Below are 14927 nucleotides of genomic sequence, written 5' to 3' on the forward strand. Positions count from 1 at the left end.
ATTTGGAGCTGCTTACTCAGGGGAGGGGGGGAATCTTTGCCCCAAAGAAAATGTGGATGGCAGCTCGACGGTGGTTTTTTTTAAAGTTACTTGCAAAAAAAATTTGTGCTTTTGAGTTACATATTGAGGAGGGGAAAATTACAAACTAAACATCCTCCCTAGCACCCCCCCCCCGCTTTTACCCCACCTAAAGGCATAGTTTAGATCTAAATAATAACAGTAAAGTTTGTATAAGCACTGGAGTGGAGAGAGTCCGAAGGTTGCTAATGTCAATATAAATAAAAGCCTTTTTTTTTTTTTACAGAAAGTGCCATTTCCCAAATTACACTGTACTATTTTAATACATTTAAACACTTCATTTCGTTCCAATTTCTGCCTAGCAATGTTCTTGCTGCCATTTACTAAGCCTTAGTTCGTCTCTGCTGAATACACCTAACAATGCTATTTATAGTGGTTTCTTTCTTCTTCTTCTTTACAGGTTTTCCCAGTATTTTTGTTACTTCTACAAATATTTCATCCCAGAATTGGGCAACTTTGGCACTTTACCATCACATGTGTGTGAAGGAACTATGAACTGGACGTCCCCTGCAGCAAGCAGCTGAGTAGAATTTTAGTGCTTTTTTTAAGGCATTAAATGCCATTTTTGTATTATTTTCAAATAATTTTATTTTAGTCTTGCTGAATTTGTTTTACAAGGATTTTTTCTCCCATAGCTGCCCAATCTTCATCCAAAATAGTTCAATTCTGGACAGATTCCCACACTCCAGACACACTGGATCGGTCAATCAAGCTTCCCCAAGTGGCAAAGGCCACACACCCAGAGTGCTCAGGGATTTAAGAGTTTCCTTTGTGGCTTATATGGACCCAAAAAGATATTGCACCCATGTACTGTGAAGATGCAGCTATGCACAGGGGGTAGTCAACTAGTCACTTGAGAGCTTCAACAGCCCTTAAGGGGTTCCTGCCAAGTCCCCAGGACAGCCCTGAACCCCAGGAGATGCCTCCTCCTATGTAAGCGGCATAGCCAAGTGCCCACCCCCAGAACCTGCTCCTGCACCCCCGGGTTCTTACCGCCATTTAAGGAGAGTCTGGATGAGGGTCGCATAGCCCTGGGCTGCTGCCAGGTGCAGGAGGGTCATCCCTCGGAAGGTCTTGGAGTGGATGAGGTGCTTGGATTTGGCCCAGCAGGCCCTGCTCATCATCTTCTCACACACAACTACCACACGGCTCTCAAAGCAGTTCCCCAAGGTGGCTGCCCCCGAGACGCACTGCAAGGGAGAGATGCGCTGGGCTCAGGGGCTAGCTCTCAGTAGAGCAAGCCAAGCAGTGTGGGCAGAGAGGGAGCAGAGTCTAAGGCTTCTTAATGGATTTTGCCATGAACAAATGACAGCTTGAAGGGGAGAAGAGTCTGTCCTCAAACAGCTGGGGCTTGTTGGCTCTGTGCTATGAATGGGTCATGTCCCTCAAGCATGGGAAAACACAAGGAAGTGCAAGTCTGAGCTTGTGAGAAAGGACCAGGCTGCCAGCTAGGACACTCCCTGTGCTTTTCTTCAGGACCATTGCAGCTTTCCCCAAGTATACAGCTGGGAAGGGCCCAGGGAGCTAATGCGGAAGATACTCTGGTTGTTGCTGGGTTTTTGTTGTTGTTGTTGTTTTTAAACTGCCTATGCATTATTTTCCCTCTTCAGAATGAGCAACCAATTACACTAACTACAATATTAGTGGCTCTCATTTCTGAGCATTTTAGCTTCTTTAATTTCCACATAGTAGCACATATCTCTCCTTACTTGTTGTCTTCAAGGGGCAATTTTTGTACCCAAAATGGACTGTTCATCTTCATTATCAACACTGAACATAGAAGATAAATAGCAAGCTGCCTTTTGCTGAGTCTGACTATTGGTCCATCTAGCTCAGTACTGCCTACACTGACTGGCAGCAACTCTCCAGGGTTTCAAGCAGGAGACATTTCCAGCCCCACCTTGGAGATACCATGGGAGACTGAGCCTGGAACCTTCAGCATGCAAAGGAGGGGCTCTACCACTAACCTACAGTGGGTGGTCCAGCATCATGGAGCACAAAGCCTCTACCTTAAATCTTCCCCTCCTCCCAGATGGTACTGGTGGTTTTTTATTTTGCACCATTAGCAGCCACTTCAAAGTCAAGAGGGAGGAGGAAGCCTCCCTAGAGTGGCACAAAATTCTGAAGAGACTGCAAAAGTCTCTTGAATGTAAAGTACTCCTGTGGGGCACCCAGGAACACAGCCAGGGGGCTCAGCATGTACCTGTGCTTGGCTACCTCCATTGCCGCTGCCGTTGCCCCCACCACCACCTACGCCTTGCTTGTGCTGCTGCTGCTGGGACCCAGTCATTTCGGCCATCCTCCGCTCCATCTGCTCAAGTCGCTCCAGGATAGACATCCTGAACTGGTTCTCTGCGGCAACACAGGAGAGAAACAAAGAGAAAGAGTGTGAATCAGAGGGCTACTCCCATTCCTGACATGGGGAGCAAAAGCAAAAGGCAAATCACTGACAAAAAGGTCCCAAGTCTTGAGAAGTTTGTGTGTGGAGTAATCTGGGGGAATCAATGTGCTAGCAATTCTTCTTCTGCATCACACTGTCCTGCTTCTGAGTGCTTTCTTGGGTTTTCTCAACCACCCAAAACAGAATCAGCTTCTGTATTTAAACATTCTCAAAAAGAAAGCAATGCATGCCCAGGGTCTTTGGCCCTGTTGGCACCTTCCAATGGATAGACCAAACAACAGCTAGCAGGCATGTAGGCTAAATGGGCCCTCCAGGTTGCAGGCATTTATTTTTGGATACCAAGGCACTGAGGATGGCCAGCTTGCATCCTTCCAAACACCCCAGTGAAACAGTGAGGAACCTCAGGCCTGGGGGACTTATGCAGCCCTCTTGGTGTATCTGGCACCAAGAGTCTCTGCACAAGCCACATCCACCACTGACCCTACTCTGCACTCTCGGGATGCTTCTGCCCTTGAAATGTCACAATGCATCTTGCTTGCCCAGATTTCATGTAGAAACCGTTCGGCCAACCATGTTACTTTTGAGTCATTGACCCTGCTTCTCTCTCAGGTGGGGGAATAGTGAAGCAATTATATATAGGGTACCAATGCCCTTGGAAGACTGACACTCAAATGCAGAATGCAGCTGCTGGATTGGTGGGTAGAGCAGCCCCAAGGGGCCAAGCATCACCAGTCCTGAAAGCGCTGCCCTAAACAGCCGGGACCCAAGTAACTCCCCCCTTCAAATATCAACCATCCCAAGCCCTACAATTGGTGCTGCCACGTCTGGTAGTTGTTCAACTGGCACTGACTAGCGACAGGGCCCCTTTGGTGGTGGTTCCCCATCTGTGGTCCTCCCTGGTGAGATGCGTCTGTCTCTCTCAAAACTAACATTTAGGAGGAGTTTAAACACATTTCTATTTGATAACTGAGAAATTCTGATTCCAGCAAGCTTGACATTATTAGCTGTTGTTTTCAGATGTCCTTAATTGCTTTAAATGTTTTATTTTTAACTACACTGTCTTCCTGCTTTGTTGTTTGCCTCCCTGGGATCTTGGTGGTGCCGGGGGACAGAAATTTGACAAGCAAATAAATATAACCTAGTTGGCCATTCCCCTACCCCAGATTCTTCCAGGCATCACCTACATGTTTGAGGGCCTAATATCTGCAGCCTGGAGGAAAAGGACTTTGCTGTACAGCATAATTATAGAATGATAGAGCTGCAGGACATCTAGCCCAACCTTGTGCAAGGCAGAGATCTGCAACTACAGCACCCAGGACAGCACCCTAACAGGATAGATAGAGCCCATCACCCCAGAGGCTGCCTTGCTTCCACAGTGGAAGACCTTGTACCATGAGGGGCATTCCTCCTTCCCATTTGCACCCTTGGCCTCTGGGCCTGCCCTCTGGAGCAAGGGAGAAAACCATGTGCTCCACCTTAGGTTGTGGTCATCAAGTGATGAACCTGCCTGGAGGAAAACCAGCTCTCCCATGAATCCAGCTGGGGACTGAGATCCCTGACACAGTCAGATTTCGACGGGGGGGGGGCACTCCCTCTCTTGGGATTTCGCTCCACTTCCAGGGTGGCAAACCAAGGCAGGCGGTTCCACAGGCCACCTCTTCCGGCTGAGTAGCCTATTTTTGGGGAGCACAAATAGTGCTGAGTAGCCTATTTTTGGGGAGCAAAAATCACCCACCCGCCAGCTAGCTAGCTGTATACTAATCACACTATTGTCCAAAAAGCGGCCCCGAGGGTCAACCAGTTCAAGGAGGCCTGGCACTTCCTTGGGGCGGGGGACGAGGCAGGCTTCACCACTTTCTTGTTCCAATCGCGTTCTCTCCCCGTCCCCCGCATTTCAAAATAAGTTTTCTTACGTTTCGGAAGCCCCGAGGGAGAGGTCGCCGCCGCTGCTGGCGGTGGGCGATCGGGAGCCTCCTCCCGAAGTAGGGGATAGCGAGGAACTTCTGTGGGGGGCGGGGGAGAAGAGGGCGCGTTCCTTCCCCACGTGCGGCTGGGAACTTTCCCCGCTCCTCGTCCGCGCCTGGCGCTCCCCTGGAGTCCGCTCCCACCTTCCGCGCGGGCCCCGCGGTGGCGCAAAAAAAGTGGGCAGGGCAGGAGCGAGGCGCACTTACCTGCCAGCCAGCTCGCCCGCCCGCGGGTCCCTTCGGACGCAGCCCGAGCGAGCGAGCGGCCGGCCAGCCCGCCGGGCTCTTTGGGCAGCCCTCCTTTTCCTTCCCCGCCTCTGCGCGGCCAATCCGCAGCGCGGAAAGTGACATCAGCCCCCGCTGCCGCCGGGGAGCGCCCGCTCGCCACACGCGCGCCGGAGCCAATGAGGAGCCGTCGGGGCAGCGCAACAGGTGCCCGGCCCGGGACGCCCCGCGCCGCCGCCCACCTCGCCCGCGGAGCCCAGCCCAGCCCTGCCTTGCCTGCGCCGTCCGTCGCGGCCCCGCCATGCCCGGCCGGAGCGCACGAGAAGGAGGAGAAGGAGGATGCGCTCGCCCCGGAGAGCGAGCGACCTGGCCAGTCCCGCTCGCTCTTGCCGCCGCTCTGCGCCCGCAATGCAGCCGCCGGGGAGGGGGCGCTCCGCATTATGACAAAGCGCGGCTGGAGCCGCCTCCGCGCGGCAACGCCGCCCCCCTCCCGCCGGGCTGAGCCGCCCGCCTCGCCCCTTCGCCGGCCCTGGCTGGCTGTCGGCCGTCGCCCTCCAAGCTGCAAGGCGCTATGCCTTGCGCCGTCCCCCTCCCTTCTCCTCCGCGGGCTGAAAAGTGCCCCCTCCCCACGGCTTGCCTTCGGGTTGCTCCTGCCGTCCCTGGATTCGGCCTCCCTGCTTCCCCCACTCCCCCCCCATCCCTGCGGGTGGGCTTTGGCGGGAGTCTCCTCCAACTCTTGTGCTGGGGCATCCGTGAAGCAAAGGGTCTGCGGCAAGGACGCATGGCTAAACTGGGGTGGGATCGACGTTGGGACGGCCTTCCCTTGGGCAGGTCCCCTTCAGCGTCTGGAGCAGAGCCGGCAAGGCAATCCTCCCCCTTTTCCTAGATCAGATATACTTTCCTCTCTTCCCACCCCCAAATCACACGAGAGCCATTATTCCCTGCCTCCCCCTCCTGCATGCCGGTGCCCAGCTCAGCCAAGCCAAGCCTGAGAAATGGCTTTGGGCATTCCTGCATTTCAGGGTGTGACACGCTCCCCATTTTGAAGGCTGCCTCAGGAGACGATGGGCTCTCCTTGGCTGGAGGTGGAACGGTCACCAGCTGCTAAGGAGGCTGCTATTGCAGATCCTGCACTGAGCCAGGCATCACGTGTCTCCAAGGTCCCGCCCAAGTCTATAATACAACTTGTCTACATCATTCTTAATAGTGTGGCACTCATACCTGGACATAGTCCTCCAGACCAGGTTGGACTACTGCCGAATAAATTAGAACTATTACTTCCCAGGACTTGGAAACTATGATCCTATTCATGTTGCCTAAAATTATTTGTCTTTTTTTTGCAGCCATATCACAGTGCTGGCTCATGTTCAGGTTGTAGCTGATTACAATTCTGAGATCATTTTTGCATGTAATGCTGCCAAATGACAACAACAACAACAACACTTCAGGGTTCCTCTCTCTAAATGTAGAACTTTGCATTTGTTGCTGTTATTTTTTTAAAAAAATAGTTTTGGCCCAGTTTCCTGTTCTCTCAAGGTCTGCGGTGATAGTAGCTCTCCCTCACAGTTTTGCATCATCTGCAAATGCTCATTGTGTCTTTGAGCAACCCTCACGCTTGCAAGGATAGTGGCCTAGCTCTTGCTAAGACATTGCAGCTACACCTGGCTATAGTACATCAGATTAAATGTACCTGAGGGATCCTCTGATTAACTGATCCTTCCCCATGAAGAAGAAATGTCTGCAGAAGGAGCTCAGAGCCCTTCCTCTCCCCAACAATTTTCCACATAGGGGGTTTGTTGTTTTGGCACGCAGGGACATTTTGTCATGTGGCTCCCCCATGAAATGTCTGGAGTGATGCAGCCCACAGACAGCTCAGAGCCCCAAAAGCAGAGCTGCTTTGCAGGAGCTGCACCTCCTCCCAGGTGTCTCCCTCCCTGGGCAGGTATTCCTCACTGCTAGCAAGTCGGGTTTCCTGGATTTGCTGGAAGTGTTCGAAAAGAAAGCTCCCTGGACTGTCTTTTACCTGCCTTGCTGTTTGGCAGACGTTTATGGCTTTGATTCTTGTTGCATTTGAATGGTAATCATTTCCTACCCCACCACCACCACCCCTGTGCAAACGGAGCCAATAAAATTTGATTAGATGAAATCAGAATGGTGCCCTATCGTCTCCTGTAGGAGAAAAGGGATCTCTGTAGCACCCTCCATCTCTCCCACTCACATCTTTTAGCTTGGTGAGCCTCAGTTCCTCCAGGAAACCTGAGCAGTGCATTTTCATTATCCCCCATTTCACCCTGTAAGCTACAGAAAATCCAGGTTGCCTGAGTCAGCTGGAGGTGGAACTCTTTGAAGAGTCGCCTGGGAACAATCTGGGTCAGTTTCCCCACCGCCAAGGAAATTAATAGACCGAGCCTCTGGCAGAGCATGGCTTTTTCCACAAAGGAACAGGTAGAAGGAGGAGCAGAGCTCCTGCCATCCTCCCGCTCATTTGCACAGCCTTCCCCAAGCTGGTGCCTTCTAAATGTTTCGGTTACAGCCTTCCTCACAATCGCTAACCATTGGTCATGCTGGCTTTTGGGGTCGCTTTGAGTTGGAGACCAGCATCAGTAATCTGGAGGGCACAAAGCTTTGGAAGGCTGGTGGATGTGGTTGCCTAGGGGAGGCACTGTTTTTGGAATCATGGAATTGTAGAGTTGGAAGGAACCACTCGGATTATCTAGTGCAGCCCCCCTGCAATGCAGGAATCTTTTGCCCAACGTGGGGCTTGAACCCACAACCCTGAGATTAACAGTCTCATGTTCTGCCAACTGAGCTATCCTAGAACTTGTGGCATCCCTGTTACTGATAGAGCACATCTGGGGCTGCAGAGTTCTGAAGCACCCCAGAAACACTTGTGATTGCCCTTGCAGTCACTTCTGGTTCTATACATCATTCTTAGATTCTGGGCTTGCTTTGGAATGAGATTTATCACTCAGGAGTGCTCCAGAGTCACAGGGGCTGAGATGGGCTGGTTAAGGTATCTTTTACAAGACAAAACTGAAGGCAACAGCTCTATTTGCAAGGAAGGGATTCGCCAGCGATCAAGCCTGACACTTTCCCCATCTTCAGGAGATTGGAGCCCCCACTGCACAGTCTGACCTCCTGCCCCCAAGACCACCCACCACTCTGGAAGCTATGTTTGCATTTCTCACCATCCAGGGACAGCCAGTCGTGCTGAGAGGAAGGCAAGGGTGGCAGTGCCCGTGCTTTGTACTCAAAGACCACCGAGTTGGAGATGATCTGGTTGTTGAAGGCCACTTGCAGAGTGACGAGCCCCGTGTCATGAGCTGAAAGGCAAAGGGAGACGGTGGCTTTTAAGAAAGTGATCCCAACACACGGAAGCCTTCACTGGGCACCTGCAAAACACACCTTTCTCATTGTGTTGGGGACTGTGGCAACTCCCTCTCCTCCCCACCACCTGCCCTTTCTGGAAGCAGAGGCTGGCTCTCTGTCTGCTGCAAAGTGGTAAGGTAAAGGTAAAATTTCCCCGGACAGTTAAGTCCAGTGAAACTATGGGATGCGGCGCTCATCTTGCTTCAGGCCGAGGGAGCCTGCGTTTGTTCGCAGACAGCTTTTTGGGTCATGTGGCCAGCATGACTATTTAAACAACAAACTGAACAACAGGACAGCTTAAACAATGCAATAAAACTAGGACGGCAGCAGCAGGTGGGGAAAAAATCTATATGAAAAGCAACAGATCAGAAGACAGATCTACCGACACGACAGTCAAATTGAACCTCCATGCTCAGAGGCCGTGTCCCTACAAATAACAGATGCTGGAAACGAATGGCGGGGAGGGCTTCCTTACTCCTCCCCAACTCATAGGTTTCCAGGAACCTGGCATGCTGCGGTTGGAAGCCAAAGGCTTGAACTGGCCCCTGAAGGACCAGGTGTGCAGCCTGGGAGTCATTTTAGACTCACAGCTGTCCATGGAGGCACAGGTTAATTCTGTGTCCAGGGCAGCTGTCTACCAGCTCCACCTGGTACACAGGCTGAGACCTTACCTACCTGTGGACTGTCTCGCCAGAGTGGTGTATGCTCTAGTTATCTCCTGCTTGGACTACTGCAATGAGCTCTATGTGGGGTTACCTTTGAAGGTGACCCGGAAACTGCAATTAATCCAGAATGTGGCAGCTAGACTGGGAGTGGCCGCCAGGACCACATAACACCGGTCCTGAGAGATCTGCATTGGCTCCCAGTACATTTCCGAGAACAATTCAAAGTGTCGGTGCTGACCTTTAAAGCCCTAAATGGCCTTGGTCCTGTATACCTGAAGGAGCGTCTCCACCCCCATCGTTCAGCCCAGACACTGAGATCCAGCGCCGAGGGCCTTCTGGCAGTTATCTCATTTTGAGAAGTGATGTTACAGGGAACCAGACAGAAGGCCTTCTCAGTAGTGGCGCCCGCCCTGTGGAACGCCCTCCCATCGGATGTCAAGGAAATAGGCAGCTATCTTATTTTTAAAAGACATCTGAAGGCAGCCCTGTTTAGGGAAGTTTTTAATATTTAATGCTGTATTGTTTTTAACACTCGATTGGGAGCTGCCCAGAGTGGCTGGGGAAACTCAGCCAGATTGGGGGGAGGGGGTATAAATATTATTATTATTATTATTATTATTATTATTATTATTATTATTATTCAGCAGCAGAGTGGCTCCTGAGTTCTGAAGCAAGCATTACAAGTGTGAAAAGGTGCCCCAGCTCTTTCTGATGCAATGCCTCCAGCAAAGTGGCTTTAAAACACACACACACACACACTCCTGGATTTCTCACCTGGGCAATAACAGCGTAGCACCCCCGGCTGTATCAAGGAGGCTGGCACTGAGATCTGGTCAAACAGGCAGCTGTAGTTATTGCTGGCCTCCTGCCAGGGCCCTGTGATCAGCACCTTCACACCCCCCTGCAGAGGAAAAAAGCAAGCAGAGCAGGGAATGGGGGTCAGGAGGAGTCAATCTTGGACCACTCTTGGCTGCCTCCTCTCAGGGGCTCCCTCCTCCTCCTGCCCCACAAAGTTACTGGCATTTGCCACAGAGAGAGGAAATAAGAGCAGGAGTCATATGGATGTCAAGGGGCTCTCAGCCCTGGCGGCCAATGCCTGCTGCATGTGGGACAACCAAGACCAGGCAAGCAGGCAGGGCTCCATGGCGAGGTAGGAGGGCCTCCCCTATCTAAGAGGTGGCTTTCGGTTGGGAAATGGAAGTGTGGAGCTGTGTTTGGTTCAAGGTGCCCCACTGAGGCTTTGGACTACAACTCCCATCATCCCCAGCTGTCACGGCCATATTGTAGCCCCAAACATTGGAAAGGCATCACTCAGCAAAGGCTAGCTTTGTGGGAACCAGAGAACAACCATGTGCCGCACCATCAGATACTGTCTTCCTTATTTCCTCCAACAAAGTCCTGCAATCAATGCCACCTAGTAGACAGGAAGCTAAGTGTAAACAGGGCAGATGTGAGCTGGTATTCAGCTAAGACCTATGCAGAGAGTAGAGCCACTGAAATTAATGAACCTAAGTTGCTCATTTCTGTTAACTTCAATGGGCCTACTCTGAGTAGGACTAGCATTGGACACCACCAGCAGGGGTTCAAATACCACTCCTGGCTTCAGTTGACTCTGTGGCCTAGAGAAGTCGCTATTTGCCTCAGTTCCCCATCTGAAAGAATGGACAATGCAGTAACCTATTGTCTGATGAATGTTATCAGGCATGTTCACCGCCCAGCTTTCTTCCCAATAAGGACCTCAAAGCTTGTTGCCATTCCACCTGAAGGAAAGCCCCTTGAAGGAAGCAGGAGAAATAACAACCAATCCATCAATACTGGAACCACAACACAGGAGAGAGACATTCAGACTTCCTTTCCAAAGCCCTTCCAGAAGAAGGGAGCTGCTGCTGAAAAGGTCTCTCTCCCCTCGCCTGCAGCTCCTTCAGGCTGAAATTCTCAGGGCCCAGCTAGACAGTACGAGACAGAAGTGGGTCACAGTCTCCTGATTCTGCTAAAAAATGTAAAAGAGCCTGGAGGAGCAGCAACAGGGGAGGGTCATCTTAACCCACTCTCCCTCTGCCTGTTTTTCAGAACAATATTGTGCCCTGACTCACTATGAGGAAAAGACACAATATTTCCCACTGTGGGCATTTTCAGTGAGAAATGGCTCTGTGGGGAAAGCCACGGTAGCTTCCTGCAGCTGCTGCTTATTCTGCAAAGAAAACTGACCCTTGACTCTGAAGGGAGGACTTGTTTTAGCCTAAGTTGCCTGGGAGACAGAATCAAATGTGGGCCGGGGGAAGGAGAGGCCTCTGTCCCACTGCTGCCTCTGTCCAAGCAAGTAGGACAAGAAACATCTTCAGGTTGCAGAGCCGCCCTGCATTGGTTTCTGCTGAAGAGGAAATGCCACATTTGGGCAGGAGATCTAAAAACCTGAAGAGAAACCGAAATATGCTTCTCCTGTGCTGACCCCCAGTGGCAGAAAGGCAGGAAAACACTTTTCAAAAAAGCAATTTTACCAGCTTGGATTGGGAGGCCCTCAACACACACTTTGTTAATGCTTTTCAAATCTACTTCTCTAAAGAGTCAAAAGTGTGGATGCTGTGAGCAGGTCTGGTTGCAGCACCTTGGCCAGTGCACATTTAGTAGCCAACCTGGGAGTCTTGGCGAAAGGTAACACAGAAGGATGTGTTTCATGAAAGGCATCTCATCAACACGCAGGCACTTTGCTCTGGGGATGGACTGCTCTTTTCTGGGGTTAAGATGAATGGCTTTAGGAAACAGGGCGGAAATGTTCACCCATTCAGTGAACACCTGCCCAGTCTGGTTTGGTTTTGTGATGTCACCATGTGGCTAAAGCTGATTGGCTGCGTGGCACTGCCAGGAGGCCAGCTCTCTAACTGCCTTTCATCCAAGGTGCATTTTGCACTTTTCTGCCCGAACAAATGTTCTACACAGGTGACCGGGTAGCAGGGCAGCATTCTGGCCGGTTCAAAATATTTCTAGGCTGAAGCTGGCAACTGTGTCACTTACCTAAAAGGTAAAGGTAAAGGTAAAGGGACCCCGACCATTAGGTCCAGTCATGACTGACTCTGGGGTTGCGGCACTCATCTTGCTTTATTGGTCAAGGGAGCCGGCGTACAGCTTCCGGATCATGTGGCCAGCATGACTGTGGCGAACCAGAGCAGCGCACGGAAACACCATTTACCTTCCCGCCGGAGCAGTACCTATATATCTACTTGTACTTTGATGTGCTTTCAAACTGCTAGGTTGGCAGGTGCAGGGACTGAGCAACGGGAGCTCACCCCGTCGCAGGGATTCGAACCACCGACCTTCTGATTGGCAAGTCCTAGGCTCTGTGGTTTAACCCACAGCGCCACCTGCGTCCCTCACCTACCTACTCCCAATAACCCCAATCTCTCTCTCAGCCTAAAACAGGGAGGGACAGAGGCCTTGGTGGGAATGAGAGACTGTAATGCCTATTGGAAAGAAGGATATAGGAGCACCAGAGGAGCCCAGCAGCAGCTCGATCAGGTCTTAGGGACCCAATGAGCCCAGAATCCTGTTCTCGCAGTGGTCAACCAGATGTTTCTTCTGGGAAGCCCACAAGCAGGACACGAGCACAACAGCAACAGCAGCAGCAGCAGCAGCAGCACCCTCCCTAATTGTGGCTCCCAGGACTGGCATTCAGAGGCATAAAACCTCTGACAGCAGAAGCTCCCTCTCCCTTGCATGCTGTGGTTTTGGATTTCCTTCCTTTCCAACTTCCCTGGAGCACAGATGGGACAGTCAGGTAGAGAGGTGGGGCCCTCCCCTCCTTGGCAGGCCAAATGATCTCATTTCCAAAACCCAGGACTCCCCCCCCCCCAGCCGCAACTCACTGGAACTCAGTTCTGGCATCTCTCAGGTGGGCACCTTTGCCATTCTAAGATAACAAGGAAGGTGTTCATCATGGTGAGTTCCTGCACCTCTTTTTCTAGAAAAAATAGCACTGCCAAAAACCCACCAAGGGCTGAAAAGCCAAGCAGCTCACCTCTGGATAAGACCACTCGGGCGAGTAATCCGTCACCATGAAAAGGCGCCCGCTCTGCTGGAGCATGCCCAGGGTGCCCTGAGCAGCAGCAGCAGCTGCCGCCGCCGACACCACCTCAGTCACGTGCATGTAGGCCAGAGTGCTTGCCCCGTTCTCTGTGCTGCTACTGAGGTGCAGGCTGGCTTGCTGGGGGCTGCAGCAGGGGATACACATCTCTGCCTGGCTGTAGGAGGCCCGGTTGGCGTCCTCCGGCTGAGACAGCCCACTGCTCTCGCCTGATACCAGCTGGTGCCCGTAGATGGTGTTGCTCCCACCTTCCACCGAGATGAAATCATTGATCAGGTCAGAGAACTGGTTGCTAAAGGAGATGTCAAAGTGGTCCAAGCTCAGCTCCATGTTGGAGGAGTTGTTCAAACCCGGGTGGGCTACTGGGTAGAGGCCTTGCACCATGTTCCCTTGGAGGATGGGGAGGCTGTTTCCATTCCGCAAGCTGCCCCCGTTGGTCTCGGGCTGCATGTAGTGCTCTGTCCCACCACAGGCCTGGAGCTCCCCCGTCTTCAGCAGGTTCTCGTTCCCATCCGCCTGCGGAGATGTCTCCATCGGGACCTCGCCTTCGGCTGACATAGCCTGGAAGTTTGCCTGGAACTGCATGAGCTGGAGCGAAGAGGTGGACTCGATGCGAGCCTCCACCGTGCCGTTGCAGTTGGAAGTGCTCTGGGAGGAAGCCTCCGTCTTCACGTTGGGGAGCCCTAAAGGGTTGACAAAGGAACTGCTTGCATCGTTCAGGTTGTTGTGGCTGTTTTGCTCCAGAGGCAGAGGTTTGCTGGCATCCTGCAGGAAGAAACTGGGGGAAGGGGTCTGGTGGACGTGGGGGCTCTGGACCGCTTGGTTGAAACCAGAGGAGTAATCTTTGTTGGAATCGATTGCGCTAAAGTCCATTTGTTCCAAGGTGGTACTGGGGCTGAGGCCTCCGCCGGACGGGAGCAAACTGGAACCGGTCGTAAGGGTGAGCGAGTTGGACGAGGAAGAGGAGGAGAACGCTTCTTTCGACATCTGTTGCTCAAAGGACGTGTCCTCCGTCTTAATCTCCTTGGTGAGGGCTGCACTGAAGTTGAACCCGCGCTCTGTTGTGGGTGACTGCCTGATGTTGGGACCCAGGCAATCTGCCTTGGGGCCTCCTCCTCCATACGTCTGCCCCTGCTTGGGATTGTTAAGGAAGCAGTCCGGGTCGAAATTCATCGTGGTTTCTGGGATCTTCCGGCCACTGTCGAGAGTGGTGGAGAGCACCAGCTCTTCGGAGACGCTGGCGGGCAGCATGGATAGGCCCTCTGAGCTGGTGGCGGTGGGGAAGGTGAACTTGTGGCCATCCGAGCTCACGGCCAGGACCAGCCCTTGGGCAGCTGCGTCCGAGGAGAGGAGGTGCTGATTGGGACCTGCGGTGGGTGACATTGTGTAGACGGCCTCACTGGTCACATCCGACATGAAGACCGTGGCGCTCTGCGACAGGTTGCCCATCACTGAAGCAACGGCCATGCTGGAGACCCCGGTGACAGCTGGGCTGTCCGCCACATCGGGGTCACTGTTCAACCCACTGCTGATGGACACGGGGGAGTTCTGTGTGGTGTCGGGAACTTCCACCTGATTGGTTGAGGAGACCTCTGTGCTGTTCTGATGCAGCAGGACCGGCTTGGCCACTTTGCCATTCCTTTTCTCCCGGCTGGAGGACTTGCCATGGCTGTGCTCGTTCTTCCCTTCAGAGACATCGTTGTTCTGCACCTCGGAGTGGGCGCTGTACCCGCCTGACCTCGGCTCGACCTTTGGTGAGATGATGCGGTGTTTGGCACTGTTGCACTTGTGGTGCACACTGCTACCTGCGCCTGTCCCAAGTAGAAACAGAAGGTTAATCATGGACTGGAACACAAGACAGCTGGTCCTTATGCCAGAAGTTTCTCTGTATTACTTTCTAGTGCAGAGGGATGGCTGGGACTGAACAGCTGAAGCTTTCTACAGCCGTCAGCCTTAGAGCAAGATCAAGATGGGCAAAAACACCATGAAAGGATCAACCTGTTGGGGGATTCAGAGCTTCAGCCTGAACATGTTTTGCCTACAGCTGGATTTGTGCCTCTTGGACTAAGACACGGGCCAGAGGGAACTCAGCTTTCCATTGATTTTGATATGAGACTATATTACGAGGCATCCTGTCTTTGTTGGTT

At 52.4% G+C, this 14927-nt stretch overlaps 2 protein-coding genes across 10 annotated transcripts in view; one reads left to right on the forward strand and one right to left on the reverse strand.

Moving 5' to 3' along the window:
• Window positions 1-14927, forward strand: part of UTS2 (urotensin 2) — a 579903-nt gene that overhangs the window by 76440 nt on the left and 488536 nt on the right. The window lies entirely within an intron of this gene.
• The window catches only part of CAMTA1 (calmodulin binding transcription activator 1), a 706892-nt gene that overhangs the window by 30659 nt on the left and 661306 nt on the right, over window positions 1-14927 (reverse strand). For 4 of the 6 annotated variants that reach the window (XM_083512793.1, XM_083512795.1, XM_083512792.1 and 1 more), the window contains exons 8-12: window positions 12715-14591; window positions 9477-9603; window positions 7857-7991; window positions 2282-2430; window positions 1072-1268 (exon numbers count right to left, since the gene is read on the reverse strand). In XM_083512793.1, the coding sequence (XP_083368919.1) occupies window positions 1072-1268; window positions 2282-2430; window positions 7857-7991; window positions 9477-9603; window positions 12715-14591 (2485 nt within the window). Of the gene's footprint in view, window positions 1-1071; window positions 1269-2281; window positions 2431-4650; window positions 4761-4944; window positions 5085-7856; window positions 7992-9476; window positions 9604-12714; window positions 14592-14927 lie in introns of those variants that run through there. The other 2 variants (XM_083512796.1, XM_083512797.1) reach the window with 2 other exon arrangements.

Source organism: Podarcis liolepis (assembly GCF_965112155.1).
Source record: "Podarcis liolepis genome assembly, chromosome: 7".
Classification (NCBI taxonomy): Eukaryota; Metazoa; Chordata; class Lepidosauria; order Squamata; family Lacertidae; genus Podarcis; species Podarcis liolepis.